Source organism: Chroicocephalus ridibundus, chromosome 10, assembly GCF_963924245.1.
Source record: "Chroicocephalus ridibundus chromosome 10, bChrRid1.1, whole genome shotgun sequence".
Lineage (NCBI taxonomy): Eukaryota > Metazoa > Chordata > Aves > Charadriiformes > Laridae > Chroicocephalus > Chroicocephalus ridibundus.
The window spans coordinates 2,733,793-2,750,113 of NC_086293.1; the positions used below are offsets into that span (position 1 = coordinate 2,733,793).

A 16,321-nucleotide genomic window follows, 5' to 3' on the forward strand; every position below is an offset into this window, starting at 1 on the left:
TTTTGTTAAGCACACAGAGAAAAAAAGAAGTGAGAAAGGAATTCTCACTTTACACATTCTGTATATCCAACAAGGAAAATAACGAAATTAACAGCTATTTTTTCCCTTTTGACGACAAGGGCACCCTCCCTTGGCGACAAGCTATCCGCAGGGCGGCAACAACAAAGGGGGGGGCCGGAGCCCCGCGCCACGGCCGCGACAGTCGCGACAGTCGCCGGTTCCTCCTTTGAGACAACACGCCGCAAAAGCCGCCGCCCCCCCCGGGGATGGGGGGTGCTCCGGGGCCCTGCGGGGAACCCCGGCATCGGCCCCCGGGCGAGGCGGAACAGGGGCGATCCCCGGCAGCGGGACCCGCCGACCCGGGCTCGCCCGCCGCCGCCCATGGCCCGTTCCGGTTCCGCCCCGGCACCCGCCCGCCCTGAGGGACCCGCCCGCTCCCGGGACGCATCCGCCGGCTGCGCCCCCCCCCCCCCGCCCCGGGTACCTCGCTGCCGCCGCCGCCCGCCGCAGGCGTGGCGCGGAGCCCCCTGAGCGCCTGTGTCCGGGGCGGGCGCCCCGCGGCGCCGGGCCTGAGGAGAGCGCGGAGCAGCGGCAGCGCCCGCCGCATCTCGGCCGGGGCCGGGCTGAGGGGGCTGAGGCGGCTGACGGGAGGTGGGGGGGGGGGGGGGGCGGCGCCCGGCACCGCCCGCGCCCCGTTTGGCGGGACAGCGCGCCCCGCCCTGCCCTGTGAGCTCATCGGGCGACGTCAGAGCGACGGGCCGTGACGGCACGGACGTCAGCCGCGAGCCGTGTGGCGGGAGAGGGCCCGGGGCGGGCGGCCAGCCCCGCCACCGCCTCGGCAGCGACGGGGAAGGGGCAGCGCGACGCGTCTGCCAGGGAACTCCATCTCCCCTGCACAGGCATTTCCCTGCAACTGCCCCGAAAGGGAGAAAACGAGCGCAAACAGCGACAGGTAACGGGCGCTCCGCAAAGCCGTCTCTGCCTGTGTCGCTCCTCTGCGACTGCGGGGGAGGTAAATCCGCTCGTTGCCAGCAAAGCCCTCGCCAGGCTCCAGCGAGGAGCCGATCCCCCGTGGCTGCGCCACGCTCAGCCCGACACGGATGAAGGCAGGCGGGTTCCGGCCTGCGCCGCGGACCTGGCTGGTGCTAAATGGACCAGGGTGAAGAGGGGAGATTTAGATTAGATATTAGGAAGAAATTTCCCACTCTGAGGGCGGTGAGCCCCTGGCCCAGGGTGCCCAGAGAAGCTGTGGCTGCCCCATCCCTGGAGGGGTTCAAGGCCAGGTTGGACGGGGCTTGGAGCAGCCTGGGCTGGTGGGAGGTGTCCCTGCCCAGGGCAGGGGGTGGCACTGGGTGGCCTTTAAGGTCTCTTCTAACCTAAAGCATTCTATGATTCTAGAATGCATTTCTAAACCACAAAAAAAGCCAAAATTGGTGCAACGAACAGAACGATTAGGGAGGTTATGCCCCCAAAGCTCAGGCGCAGCACAGAACCCTGCGGCAGACAGAACAAGCTGCACGTAAGCACGTATAAAATGATTATTTTATACCCTAGCCCTGTTCCGGGCTGAGGCGTTGTACCAGCAGTACAAGTTACAAGCCTGACCACACACACACGTACAAGTCGACGCAGAGCCCACGCACCGTGTCACCCCCTAGGACAAACTACGGGATCGGTTTCCCAGCTTTGGCCGCAGCAGCTCCCCAGCCCCACCAGCAATTTCACAGCCTATACGGCCAGCGGAACTTGGCAACTGTGCTACGGGCCATGGCAAGCAGAATGAGGGCATTGTGCTACAGGCTGCTGCTGGCGAACAATTGCTCTACAATTATCCAGATGCAGCCAGAAAGAGCTTTCAGCTTAAAAATCCTTAGTGCTCAGAGCTAGAGCGAATATTTAGTACAGCAGGTTCAAGCAGCAGCCACAGTTCGCACCACACAGCCCCATACTCTATTTTCATACGTTTATTCTGTTTCTGTGTTGGTCAACAGAGATCAGTATTGCCTTAAAAACTGCTCTGTCGATGGCAATATATCAGTCTTGCTCAGGGTCAGTAGCTGCTGCTTTGAACATGAATGCAGTTACTATCCCATCTCAATTTTCTCTCATTCTTTCCCATTTATTCTTTTTTTATGCCTTCCGTCATTATCACTCTGTCCCTGATCTAACTTTACACTTCTGTTTCCTGTCTTCTATGTTACAGATTCATACAGTAACAAAAGGGACCGACCACCGGTATTATCGAACTCACAGACTGTATCAGGCCATAAAAACTACTTGGGTTTTTCACCCCATATACCCAGGGTTATCTCCAGCATATAGTTTACCAAATCTACAGCAGGACCATTCCCCAAGAAGAGAAACTATTGTTGTACTGAACAAAAAGAAAAATAAACGAAAAGAAAAAATGTAGCATCTAGCAGCAGCATGATTGGCAAGGGGCTGTTCACAACAGAGCTTTAACTCTTTTTTTTGCCTTTTTGGCAAGCCCATTTGGCTGCTCCAGTTTTTTTGTTGGTATCATGTCCCCCCTGCCCAAGTCACTCTACAGTTTGGTGACGAGCACTCCCGAAGTGCGATAAGTACTTTACCAGACTGCCTGCCAATTTATTCAGCTCCAGGGACTCGTTAGTGGCTTAGGAGCAGGCAACAAAGCCTTTACCCCTCACATACTAGCCTCTTCCAGAGGTGCAGCACTGCTAGACCATAAACCTGTTAGCACATCCAACATGAAAAGACCCTATTTTTCCATTCTTGGTGGCCAAGGGTTTCAGGGAAGGAACTGTGGGAAGTGTTGTCTTTTACAGCAACACAGATAGCCTGTGGATAAAAGCACATCACCTTCTCTAAACCCAAGAAGAGAAAACACTCAAGGGGCAGCAGCAAAAACTAAAAACAACTTTGGATAGGTGCTTGCAACTCAGAGCACACAAATTATTACAAGTCATAAACATACTCATTTGGTGTGTCATGACAAAGCAGAGAAAACTGCGCTGTTAAGAGGAAGAGAGAAGGATGTGTTCGGAATGTTAGGTGTCTGCTTGCAATCAATACTTGAGTTTCTGATTTATTCTTTTAAGATTTGAATTTCACAGCTATGCTTCCCACTCTTTCAAGGCTTTTTTTTGTTTAATCATTTACATCAAGTAAGACAAAGCTTGCCTCTAATTTAGAGCTTCGATTGTTCTGGAGCGGATTATTTACAATAAACAGAGCTGAATACTAAAAGCATCTAGAAACTCTAAATAGTCCCAGACACGGTTACGTGGTGGTTAAATACTATATTCCTGAGATAGCACTTCTACTCCATGGCTGCAGATGGCCAATTGAAAATTTCCTTCGTTCAGACCCATATAACAACATCAGTCACCCCTATGACTCTGAGCAGGCTCTGCTGCAATCTGCCTCTTGCCACAGGACACACAAGCTAAGAGCAGTAGGGGATGCAGAGCTTCAAATCCCTCCGTGGATGGCTATTCATGATCCCATTCTTTGGCTACAAATAGGGAAACAACACAATCCTTTGAGCTAGAATGAAACAAGACATCAGGTTGTAAATAAGTTTTACTAAAAATATTTGAACAAGGCTGGAAGTATTTACAATAGTTGCTGAAATATCCAGCATTTAAGCAATTCACCCAGGCACGGTTACAAACCACAAGAAGGGTAAGAGCTTTTAGACGTATCGCATGTGTTATATAAAGAACCAAATCGACTTCAAAGTCACTCGTAAGATCTGCCATCGAGGTACCTCTAAACAGGTTCTAGGCTATTCTGGTAAACTAACCAGGCATAACAGAGTAAGTTACTTCTGGACTCAGCTCAGCAAAAATCCACCTGAGGAAGATGCGTACACCTACAGTCAGGATACAGCAGACAGAACGGCAGTAACGTCAGTCAGTTTTCCTTCCAGATTTAAGGAGTAACAGGGTTTGCGGTTCCATCTGTAAGAGGCACCACTGCACAGACCACTTTACAAAGCAAAAGGACTGCAGACAGTCGCTGGAGATGCAGAGACAAGTTAACTTAGGTCTAATCTTTCTCAGCACTGAAGTGCAATCGGACAAACCAAAGTGATGGTTTTCCTGCTGCAGCGCACACTGAAACTTCATCAGTTTACTCTTACCACCCAAAGGGACTTGCGGAGCTAGAAGTGATCGCTACCAGAGTATATGAACCTGCTGCTTTTAGATGGATTATGCAGAAACCAGGACATCCTGGTGCCATGTTACAATCCTAGAAGTGTTTTTGCTTCTTCACTCTGTGCCATGAGGGTTTCACTGGCATACTTCTGAAGAAGCTCCATCTTCTTTCTCCGTACAAGAGCTTCCTCAATCTGCAAGTATAAAAATAGGATGACATTCAGCTTAATTAAGACGCCAAAACCTAGCATGCTTAGCTATTGCGACAGAAGAAAACCACAGGAAACAGACTGTGAAAGTCAGAGATGTGTACCAGCGTAAAGGCAGTTGAATTAAGATGAGTCAGGAGTACCTTTTTTAATACTCAGCTGAAGCTCACGGAAGTCAAAAGAAGCAGTAAAATAGATGCCTCCATTTCAGATCTATGCTCCCACACCTTTTAATTAGGATGGTAGCTGCCATTTTATTTCACTCCCTGTACAGTCACTTGAATTTTGTTTCAGACTTTGTCTCGGACATAGCTTTAACAAATGCAGAACAGGTGGAGCTAAGCCACATTAGTCCACACCCCTGAAAGAACAGTTTAGCGAGTGTGCCTGTCACATCAGCCATGGCTACGAACCTCTGACCCACATTTTGTCTAAAAGTGCCAGCAACACATAATTCTTAAACAAGCATGTACTTTAAAGATCTACTAACAACATGCAAGACTTGTTTTAATCTCAGTAATTATTTTGTATTTGCCTAAACTGCACAGGGCATCTCTCAAAAATAAGTGTTCTGAACCGTAGCTTTTTGTAATTTAGAATCTAGAAGGCACAATCCCAAGGCACAATGCCTATGCAGAAGGTATGGAGTGATTTGCCACTAAAAAAGAGAAAAGATTACACTGCCTACCATCTAATTAGAAAAGACTGCTGTGTAAACCAGTGACTATGTATTAGAAAACCAGCTTTGAATCTCAGTTATGCTCTTTTCATTTAGAGAATACCATCGGCCATAGAGCAATGTTTTCAATCATTATTTCTCTCCTGCAGTTTTGACAAGCCATTACATGTGTATTGTGTTAAATGGGCAGGATCCTGACTTCACAGGAGAATACAGCATCGTTATCTGACAAGATGGCAGCAGGGGACAAACGGCCACATGCTATCTGCGTGATGTAAAGGCATGTCTACCAAAAGATATGTAACTCCAGAACCTTCCTGCCTGAGTTATATTTCGAACAACCTGTCGCTGTTAAAGTTATCCATACACTAGAGCACTTTCAAAATATAATAGTCAATTCAAGGTCATGCCACCAAAATTATTTTAGAAAACTTAGGAGAGCAAATCCTGCAACTCAGAAATCATCTCACTGAATTTAAAAAAAGTTAGACCGTCAGCGGAAAAGCACAGTAAAGATATATTAGGCAATCAGGGCTATCTTATCGTAACACCACAACACTTTCCAATTTATGTAATACTTATGAAGGTTTTGGAAATTCTCAGGTGATAAGGGTTATGGCACTGATACCGTATTTCCAGCCAGTTCCACAGCATTTGCAAGAGGATTAAGCGGATACAGAGTCAAGTCACAGAAATAACAAATCAAGGATGCTTTTACTGATGACCTACCACAAGTTAAGACCTGTGTTTTGCAAAAGCCAAAGTGCATCTCCGTATCTTAATTTTGTTATGTCTTACCTCCTGTTGAGATGGCACTGGAACATGTGCAATAAATTTCTGTTGGCCTTCTTCACCGTCTTTTTCCTTGCCACCTTCCTCATCAGACTAAAAAAAAAAAAAAAATTAAACCACATCAAGTTTACTTTCTAAAGAGGCCATCCAAAGAAAACCTTTTTTACTTCCTTTGCCAGAAGGCACCAGATAGAACATGATCAACACTACAAACACAAGTAGTAGGTGAACAGCACCAAACAACAAAGGAAAATGACAAGCGTCACATTCAGATCCTGCTCCTTGACGTTTTCAGGATTATCGGCTTTTCCTCTGCTGTGGCATAGGCATGAATGTACAGCTATATTCCCTCCTCTTCCATAGCTCTCCGGCTGCCACAGCAAAGCTATAAACAAAAGAGCAGCCAGCTAACCAAGAAGAAAGCAAGTGCTATAAAAATATATGTACTGCTTCCCTTTATAGCTCTGTACCGCTTTGTTCTCACACCTGAGAGCTGGGCTTATGAATCATGAGACAATACAAATAAAACAGGGTGCTGAAGGAACCACCAGTTTTACCTTATGGACTACCTCTTTTTTATTCTTGTGATAAACCCGCTTAGACGTAGATTGCGAAATAAGAACTAGCTTCTAGTACCCTTGGAGAGCGTGGCAACGTTCCTCACTTCTCTTACTGGTGTTGGGAGCCAGGAGAATAAAGAAACAAGTGCCATGTCACAGCAGTGACTGCAGCATCAGCAAAGCCTTGCTGTGTCAGGATTCCACTATAAACAAGACCCCAGCAACCCTTGGCTTTGCTGTGCATTGACAGTGTGAAGTTATACTGTACACAGAACTACTTGTGCTCTTACGGATGTAGATTGTGCTTAGGAGCAAGAATGATCAATGTTAACAACACACTCCCTCACAAATAACCAGCATTCCAGACAGTGACAGTTAAATCCTAACAAGGTCTCAGCTGTTAGTTGTTTCCCACTCGAGTAAAAAGTCCTCCCTAGCTGCCAGCTTTCATCGCTCTCTCAACTTGGACCAAGCGTACTCATCTACTACCCGTTTTTACCAAACAGGGACCATTGTATAGTACGTTCAGCACAGACAAGGGCAGAACGCAGCAGCAGACAGGTTCTCAACAAAATAACTCTACGTCCGAGAAGGCAGCGCAAAAGACACATGAAATGTTACATCACCTTAACCATCACATACCTCATCATCGTTGACAGCATAGATGTTTACTTCCTCTTCCTCCTCCTCCTCACCTCTTGCAAGTCGCGCTTCTCTCTCCATTTTCCATTTTTCCACTGCTTCTGCTATAACTGGTTAGCAAAGGAAAATGGCAACTTAAAGCAGCATGGTCCTATTTCCAAAGCTTTTCCAACAGACTTAAACTTCCTGCTTAAATCCTCTGCATTGGTAACACAGGCTTACTGTAGAACCTTGATGTAGTATCTAATCAAATAATATCAACGTGATCTGAGCAAAACCTAATGCTAGCATTGTGAGTCTGGTACTTGCTAATGCCTTAGTTTGGGTAGATTTTACACTCTACATGTCACGGATAAATATCAACCTACTTTCTGAACTGAATAACGGGGGTCACAGAGGCTACGCGTCTCTCACAGCCCTGTAGCATGTCAACACCTATAGGAATGTTGATCACTGTGTAGTTAATTAATGATTACACTCCTTAACTTGACCATCCACATAAGTCTCTCTCTTTTCAGTGCATAGCGTATCGTCTCTTACTCTGTAGCACGATTCCAATTCTGTAACTCGCTGCTAGGCTGCTGGATCCGCTAGCACTAACGGAGCGCTAGTAAGAGCGCCGAAACCCATTTTAAGAAGCTTAATCAGTGACATCGCCAGGGTCTAAAAATCCTGGGGAGATGCAAGATTAATGCAGCTAGGCAGTACGAAATGCCTACAACAACAGAAGGCAGCAGTCATTCCCCCTAGCTCTCAAAGATCAAACCTTAAAATGCTCGCCCTGAGAAAGCAAGATCTAACTAACCAGTGGCATGTGGCTGCATTTTTGTGTGGTTTTGTAACAAGAAAAAGTACCCCAAATTGAGAAGCTTTTTCAATACTTCGTTTCACAAAAATGTAACTCTGATGATTACAAGGTAAAAGCCACAAGAGCCCAGACAAGTGACCCTAAGAGAATCTTAGCTATTGTGCATTAACAGTACACCTATTGCTTCTGTTAGCATCTCTCGCTCTGTTATTTCAAATAGCACAATTATCAATGATGATAATTATCTTAAATAACCGTACGAATCCAGACGAGCTACCTCTCCTGTCTGCAATTAGCAAGATGAACACTGAGCAGGGGGTTGCTCTGGGAGCGCTGCACCACACAACTTCCCTTCTTACGCTATCAGTTGTCTGCCAGCCAGCTGCCCTTCGCTTGGTTTAAGGCTGTAGACTACGCTGCAGGACACAGATAAGTGAAACAGTTCCTTTATTCTCCTCTTCCTCCCTGTCCTATAATCTAACCGACAAGGCATGATGTCTAACACAATACTGTGATGAACTCGCACGTCGAGAAGGGATAAATATAAGAAGTGGATGACCACACGAAGAGATACTAAGTACTGAACACAGTTACAAGCTCAACAACTTGTAATTTACTTAAAGGTGGCAGGTGGCCTCTTGCTTAAAGCTACACAAATTTCAGATGATGGCACACAGTGCTTAATTTTAAAGAGGGTTTCAGGAATTAGACTCATAATCCTGATGTCTTTACCCAGCAAGTCAGTAGAAACAAAGCTAGAGAACTAAGTGAGCAGACACATGGACAAATATTATCTATTGAGAAAGTACGGGTTTCAAAGGAAGATATATTCACAAGCGTGTTGAAGTTCTGAGATAGATGACATGGGGATAGATAACCTAGGCCACCTAGACTTCAGGGTTTCCAGAAGGCCCCCTCTAATCTCCGAGAAAACTAAACAGCTATGTTTATGGATAAATAATAAGAGAGAGACAGGCAACAGATGACAGTTTTCACAAAGGAGGGAAATAACTGCTTGAATTCCAACGATCTCTCTGCTGCAACCTACTCTTCTACATTCTTAAGCATGAAAAAGGTTGGGGGGGGGCGGGGGGGAAGGAGATTTTGTTTCAATAGCGAATCACTTGCTGACAATATTAAATCATTAACAGTAGTAAAGATGAAAGCAAACTCTAAAGCACGCCTCTGCCCCGTGAAAACGCCTTACACAAGAGTGATTTGGGTACCTACGTGACAGAATCTGACAGCTAAGCACAAGACAACACCCACAGGGGGGAAAAAAAGAAAAGACAACTTCAGAGTCCGTCATCACCCCTTCTTGGACTGATTTCTACATGTTTTGAATCTCACATACCTTTCTTTTCGTGCTCTTGTTCCAGTGGCTCCAGAATACCATCATCTTCATCCCTGTACCCATAGTATTCTGCATCAATGGATTTCATCAGCTCAGCTCGAGTTTTCCGAGGCGGTGGGAGGGCTGCAAGAACACACGACTATCGTTCACCCAGGTCCACATGACAGCTTGCTGGGCATTGCCAGTTGCTACCAGCCTCCCGGCAACTATGGCTACCAACGGATGATCTGAACTGCTGTCAGTATCGGAAGTACTGGTATTTTACTCTGGCTCACCCAAAACTGTTTGAATACATAACCCAAAGCTTCCTATTGTCCAGTTCCCACCCTGTGGCAATTCTACACCATCATGAACACGGTTGTTTTCCCCCTCTACTGGAGTCCCAGTACTGAGCAAGACTACTATATGAAAGGAACTAAAAAACTGTCCCAAGATCCCCCAGATCACGTGGTACTTCCCATAGTTTTTGGGAAATGGCAAATGGGAATTCCCATTGGGAAATGGGAATGGCAAAAAGAAGCTGATTGAGCAGGCCTGCCTCATTTTCAGGGCCAAGTAATTCCCACTCCTTCTATGATAAATCAAAATATAAGGCTTTATCCACTTACATCTAGGTTTTCCTATTATGAACGCTGACTCCTGCTTCTAAAATTATGTTCAAGCCAACTTTTTTTTTTTTAAAAATTATGAACTCAGAGTACTTTGAACTTATAAATAAAATTAACCTGTTATGCTGGAAGGTTTCTACAGAACATTAGTCCTTGCTATTCTGAACTCCTGGGAGAAAACACAGTTTACTTTTTTCTATTTCTTTAATTAAACTGCAAACAGCCAAAAGGGCTCTTTGCCCAAAGAAACAGCTTTTAATTAATTACTTGTGTTCAGCATTTCATTTAGCCAATCTCAGGCATAGCCCAGGATATGCTGTTACTCGCATTCCCCAGATACTGCAACAGACCTTCTACTCAAGAGATATTACTAGGGAGATCCATGTCTGGGAAGAGTTGCAATTTACTTACGCTCCTTTTCAAAAAGTTCTCTAACTCCTGGTAAATCCTTTGCAGCTCCAAAATACTTGTAACCTCTGTTTCCTGGAACTTCTTTCCCTTCATGATCTAACATTTTTGGTCCAATCCGCTGGAAAATGAACAGAATTGATTGTTTAAAATTGTATTCCTTTTGCATCTTGTATTTCCTGGGCATCTTAGTAGATTAAAGGATTGAGAAAGGAGGTATGTTAAACCAGTTCAAACAACCCCACAAGAACCAGGTAGCACAAAATAATCCACACTTACAGCATAATCAGGACCTCCCAGCTCCTTTATTCTGAATTCCCAGTGTCCTTTCTCCCTCAGAAGTTTGTTTATTTCATCATTCAGGTCCCGAATTCTGAATTCACCTAATCCAGCTGTTAGAAGGGAAAAAGGCAATAAATTAGGCAGTTTACTAGAAGCACCAGAGTAATTTCAGAATTTATGCAATGGAAACAGTATAGTTCACATGAAATGTGATTTCTACTGAAACCGCTTAGGACTGGAGATTCAAAAAAATAGAATGTAATTAGAAAAATCTTACCATTTTGAATCTGTGCCACTTTCTTGGAAATTTCCCCAATGATCTAGTTCAGTAAGAACACAAAAGTTAATTTCTCAAAAAAAAAAAAAAGCTAGAAAAAGCTAAAAAAACCCAACAACCCACCACAACCATAGAAAGATCCAACTTCTAAGTTTGCTTTTTGGTCTAGAAAATGGACCTGAGCCTGTCAATTTCAAATATCAACATAGGTTTTATTCAGACACAAATATAGCATCTCAGAAGCTTAAAACTGAAGTAAACGTTTTTATAGCAGTACATGTGATGAAGGCAGGAGCACATGAAGTATAGAGAAAGGCTAAGAGAGAACTGGGTTTGCTCCGTCTCAAGAGAAGACGAAAAGGGAATAACCTATTGCTGTCTTCAGCTACCCAGGGGAGGGTGCACAGAGGCCGGAGCCAGACCATTTGAGAGGTGCATGACAATGGGATGAGTAGCAACAAACACCAGTTGGGATGGGGGAAATTCTGATTAAATTCAAGGGGAAAAAAAAAAAAATCATTAAGAAGGTAATCAAACACTGGCACAGGGGCCCCAAAAAGTTGCAGAATACAAATCCCTGAAGGTATTAAAAAAAATCAGTGGGACATGGCCCTGAGCAACTGAATGGGGTAGGACTGCTTTGAACACCGTGGGGAACTATATGATCTTTGCTGAGAGAGACTAGTTGTTTAGCTTTAATTAGAGTAAATTACTTGGTGTGATTTACGCTGTTTGCCTAGCTCTACTTGGCACGAGTAGCTAGATTTGCTGAAGCCTTTAGGCTGCAACAGAGTTAACTTTTCTTAGTAATTTTCCCAGCAGCTGGTACAGTGCTGTGTTTATTTTTTTAGTTGGAGGAAAACTATGCTGATGTTTTGGTAGTGTTTTCCCTATGTTTGGGACTTTTCAGTTCCCCGTGTTCTGCCAGCGAGCGCAGGTGCAGACGAAGCGTAAACGAGAAGATAAGGAGGCCACAACCACCAGCAGAGACAGCAAATCAACAAGATAAGAGCAGTCAACGGCCAGCCTGCCTCAACACAGAAAAAGAATCCAACACAGTGTTAGAACACCTCAAACCAAAAATCACCATTAGACTAAAAGACTCGTGAAGAGCGCGTGAGGGGCAGGTATAGAGATGGAAAGGGTATAATTGCCCAGGGGTTTCTTTGTTCGGTGTCCCTCTCTGGAGGCACCCAGCTAGCTGACCCTGCTGCTGTACCTTTCAATTAAATTATTTATTTTTATAAAACTCAATGCCTGAGGAAACCTAGGGTCGAGCCCAAAGGAGGAGGAATTTGCCCAGCGCGAAGAGACCCTGGTGCTGGCAGTGACAGACTCGGGTGGTGTGTATGGGACTCCCCCGATGGGCTGTGAATGCTAGGGGAGCGGCTTCTCCTTTAATCTAAACTATTCTGTGATTTAACTGTCAGCATACTGAAGAAGTCTGAAAAAAAATTGTAAGCAGGGCGTCTAAATGGAAAGCGCTGAAGTTCTACCTACTGTAGAATTAGAAAAATCTACATCTTGACATTACCTGTCGCCTCCATTTCTCAGCTTTAGGCAATTCATTGCACTCTGATGCAAGGAAAGGTCTTCGTTCCTGTTTGACAGAAAGCCACACACCATGAAGTTTTAACCTAGCATCAATATATTCACAGCATTTCATGCAAACTTTATTGCTTGATTAATCCCAAACTATGCTACCAAGCTCCAGTGCCTTCTGCTCCCACCAATTTTTAGTAAGTGGAAAACAATGCTGATTTACAGCCCTGCCAAATTAAACTATCACAAAATACAAAAATCTACTTCAAATCTGTCACGTGTTTTTTCAAAACACCCCACAATCCTCTTCAATACAAATTAACTTTCCACTTAGGGCAGTTGAATTGTATCATCATTTCCATCGTACCAGCACCTAAATAAAATCCTCCGTCTTCCAAGTAGCGATTAAGTTTAGGCCTTTGTTTCTCAATTGCTACTATCTAAATAATGTAATATTTTTTCCAAGATAATTTTGTACTCTCCCAACTAGTTTATCCAAAACACCTTTTTCCCAACCTTCTTCACAGTCCATTGACTTGCTTAAACAAACTAATATTGCATCTGACCTCTAGGACTCTGCGTAGTGACCTTTCCCTATAGTACTTCCACAGCTCGACCTTTTATATATTAGAAAGCCTTCCTTCACACGGTATACCGGAAACTCTATTCCATCTTATTCTCTGGCTATTATTCATGGATACTTTTCCACTACAGTTTCCCCAAACTGTTGTTTTCCACTTTACTGTTTCATATTGCTCACACTCGCGTGTAAAACACCACTTCTTAAGGTGCAAACATAGGACACCTCAGTCAGTTTCCAGAATTCCTCTGTCAGTTACCAAAAATTAAAAATTATAAACCTGTACCAAAAAAAAAAGTTACTGAGAACAGTCTGATCCCCAAATAAATATTCTTGCAATTTGAGTTAAGATTCAGTGAAAAATGTTCAGGAATACCCAGAGATAGCTGAGAATCAGTCTTTAAGGTTCCGTGTGGGTTTAGGGATGCTATTTCTCTCGCTGTAGTGGTGGGGTTTTTTAAATTGTGAAGTTGCCAAGTCCATTTTTTTTGTCAATCTTACACCAATCAAAAAAAAGTTGCATGACAGTGAAGACAATTATGAACAGATCCACAGCTATCACGTGCTGGGTTAATAACATGCCAACGTTACGTCTCATGCAAGCCTCGAGTTCACAATGACTCTGAAGATCCTGTTTCATGGTTACTGTTTTGTCAGAATATACCAATGAACAAGATTATGAGGATTTCTCTACCTCTTCTGGGAAGAAATCCAAACAAACCTTGTGATTACTGGCAGTAAGTGTATGTGAATCAGTCTGTGTAAGCAGTTGCAGAAGGACGTAACTTCAGTCCCAAAAGTAACGTAATTTTCTGCTGCCTCCATTTATAACATTATTGTAGTTTGGTTTGGTTTTGTTGGGTTTTTTTGTTTGTTTGTTTGTTTTTTTAACTACTACATAATCTACATACATTACATCAAAAAAAATGGGTTCAATTTTCATTTTCTTCTCAGCAGCCAAGACAACACACCTCTGAGACATAAACATACACAGATTTTATAATGGGTTATTTAGTTAAGAAAATTCTCTTTGCCGCTTCTGTTTCGCATCACTGTGAAATCTGCTTTCCAGATAACCCATGCCATGCTGCTATAGGATACCCGTATCTGGCACCTGACCTCTGACAGCGGTCAGGCAGCTCTGCACGTGGCTTGCATTCCACTCTTGATTACAGATAAAAAAGCTCGTTTTCTGACATCATACCTTAACCTTTCCTTCCTCAAGCTGAGCTTGCCGAAACCTTGCCAAGGCCGTCCTAAAGAAAGGAAACAGATTTACTTTTACAATCTACTTTTACAAATCTACATTTTGCTAGGAACAAGTTCTGCTCCGGATGTTGATTATGAACTTAATTACAGTCTGTAGAAAACAAAAGCTTCAACATATTAATTGTCTAGCCTTTCTGGCTAGCGACTCCTTCAACACTAGAAATCCTCAGAGATTAATTTCTGAGATAAATATAACTCCTGGTAATCAGCTAATTAATTTTTCTGTTTAGCATATAGATATATGTAAGTATATAGATATTAGCAGCAAAAGAATATCAACAAGTTATAAGCACAAATGTAAAGCTTACATGAGTTAGCAAGGGACACATCAAAAAGCAAACTCAGGAGAAAAAAGCTTCAGTAAGGAAAGCAGCAGTCAATAACCCAGATTATTAATGTTATCAAAATCTTTTGAGCCTCTCACAACTGAGCAGAGACTACACAGACTAGAGTTTTTTTATTATTTTAGTTATTTTATTTTTATTTATTTACTAGACATTTAATAATTACATTTAAAAGTACAAAACAATTGAGAGAGCATTTAATACCTTTTAATAGCATACCTATACCCTGCATCTAAGTCAATTATCTAGGCTCCATCTGCTGTTAAGAGGTATTTCCAGAAGGAAAACCACAACATCCAATCCAGTGTCCCAGATGCACCAGATGGAGTCACGATAAGAGAGCACCTCGCAAGGTATTAGAGAGCTGTAGTCTCTTCAGCCCCTCTCTGAGTTACTACTGCAAACTCAGATGGTATTTCAGGAAAAAGAACAAACATGAGACATATCACAGAATGGTTTAGGTTGGAAGGGACCTTAAAGCCCATCCAGTGCCACCCCCTGCCCTGGGCAGGGACACCTCCCACCAGCCCAGGTTGCTCCAAGCCCCGTCCAACCTGGCCTTGAACCCCTTCAGGGATGGGGCAGCCACAGCTTCTCTGGGCAACCTGGGCCAGGGGCTCACCACCCCCACAGCAAAGAATTTCTTCACAATATCTCATCTAAATCTCCCCTCTTTCAGTTTAAAACCATTCCCCCTCGTCCCATGGCTCCCCTCCCTGATCCAGAGTCCCTCCCCAGCTTTCCTGGAGCCCCTTTAGGGACTGGAAGGGGCTGGAAGGTCTCCCCGGAGCCTTCTCTTCTCCAGGCTGAACCCCCCCAGCTCTCTCAGCCTGTCCTCATAGCGGAAGGGCTCCAGCCCCTACGGCATCTCCGGGGCCTCCTCTGGCCCCGCTCCAACAGCTCCGTGTCCTTCTGCTGTTGGTGCCCCAGTGCTGGAGGCAGCACTGCAGGGGGGTCTCCCCAGAGCGGGGCAGAGGGGCAGAATCCCCCCCTCGCCCTGCTGCCCACGCTGCTGGGGATGAGCCCAGGCTGCGGGGGGACTTTCTGGGCTGCAAGACCCTCTAGTCTAGTCATTCTAAATACGTGGTCTGCCAACATTTTTGAAAAGCGGCCAGGAAAGCCCATACAAAAATAAATCTGTTAAAACCCAATGGTTTAGCCCACGCCACTCTCCCAAGCAAGGAGAATTATACTTAAACCAATTCCTATCCGGCCTGTTCCAAAGATAGCACCTGCCCAAAGCCGCAGCACCCACCGACCCTGCGCCACCACATTTCTCCTCCAGCGTCTCCCCTCCGCACAGCCAGGCAGCTCCACGCCACCAGAGGCCTCGTACCCCCCTGCTCCCACAGCCTCCAGACCAGCACCACACGGACACGAAGTACCCAAAAAAGCATCATTAAACTCCCGGGGGTTTCAAAAAAGGCCGAACACGCGTCCCCACGGCTCGGGAAGTGTGTGTGTGTGTGGGGAGGGGGCGGGGGGGTGCGGCCCCAGCCCTACTTACATGGCCTTTTCCGCGTTCCGCGCCTGAAAGACAGAAAACAGACGGGCATTACGAAGGGGGCCCCGGCAGCGCCTCGCTCCCCGCCCGCCCCCCGCCGCGAACGGACGGACACCGGGCCCCCCGCCTCGCCCCTCATCCTCGCCGGCCCGCCCGGGGGGACTCTCCGCCGAACCCCCATCGCCGGGCAAAGCGGGAGCGGGGAGCGCTGCCCGCCGGGGGAGCCTGTAAGGGGAGAGGACCCGCACTCACCATGGCGCCCGCCGGTTGCCCGCCAACGGCCTCCCGGAAGGAGAAGGGCCGTGACCCGGAAGCGGAAGC

The 16,321-nt window shown here is 45.5% G+C and overlaps 2 protein-coding genes across 4 annotated transcripts in view; both read right to left on the bottom strand.

Annotated features, from left to right (window-relative positions):
- Positions 1 to 657, bottom strand: part of LOC134521498 (haloacid dehalogenase-like hydrolase domain-containing 5) — a 32,465-nt gene extending 31,808 nt beyond the window's left edge. For 2 of the 3 annotated variants that reach the window (XR_010072796.1, XM_063348028.1), the window contains exon 1: positions 485 to 657. Coding sequence is in view for 1 of the 3 variants with exons in the window: in XM_063348028.1 (XP_063204098.1) it covers positions 485 to 607 (123 nt within the window). In the remaining 2 variants the exon portion in view is untranslated. The remainder of the gene's footprint in view (positions 1 to 484) is intronic. The other variant, XM_063348030.1, reaches the window with a different exon arrangement.
- Positions 658 to 3,546: 2,889 nt separating this feature from the next.
- Positions 3,547 to 16,321, bottom strand: ISY1 (ISY1 splicing factor homolog). Its single transcript, XM_063348031.1, has 11 exons — positions 16,253 to 16,321; positions 16,004 to 16,026; positions 14,088 to 14,139; positions 12,296 to 12,361; positions 10,762 to 10,804; positions 10,482 to 10,594; positions 10,206 to 10,323; positions 9,187 to 9,309; positions 7,025 to 7,134; positions 5,829 to 5,915; positions 3,547 to 4,336 (listed from the first exon to the last, which is right to left on the bottom strand). Exons 1-11 carry the CDS (start codon positions 16,253 to 16,255, stop codon positions 4,229 to 4,231), a joined length of 846 nt encoding a protein of 281 aa, XP_063204101.1. The 5' UTR covers positions 16,256 to 16,321; the 3' UTR covers positions 3,547 to 4,228.

Excerpts from the sequence above, each read along its gene's own strand:
- ISY1 (XM_063348031.1), bottom strand. Across the intron at positions 10,595-10,761 it reads AGTGGCACAGATTCAAAATG|CTGGATTAGGTGAATTCAGA; the intron begins GTAAGATTTTTC and ends CCCTTCTAACAG. Across the intron at positions 7,135-9,186 it reads ACAAGAGCACGAAAAGAAAG|TTATAGCAGAAGCAGTGGAA; the intron begins GTATGTGAGATT and ends TTTGCTAACCAG.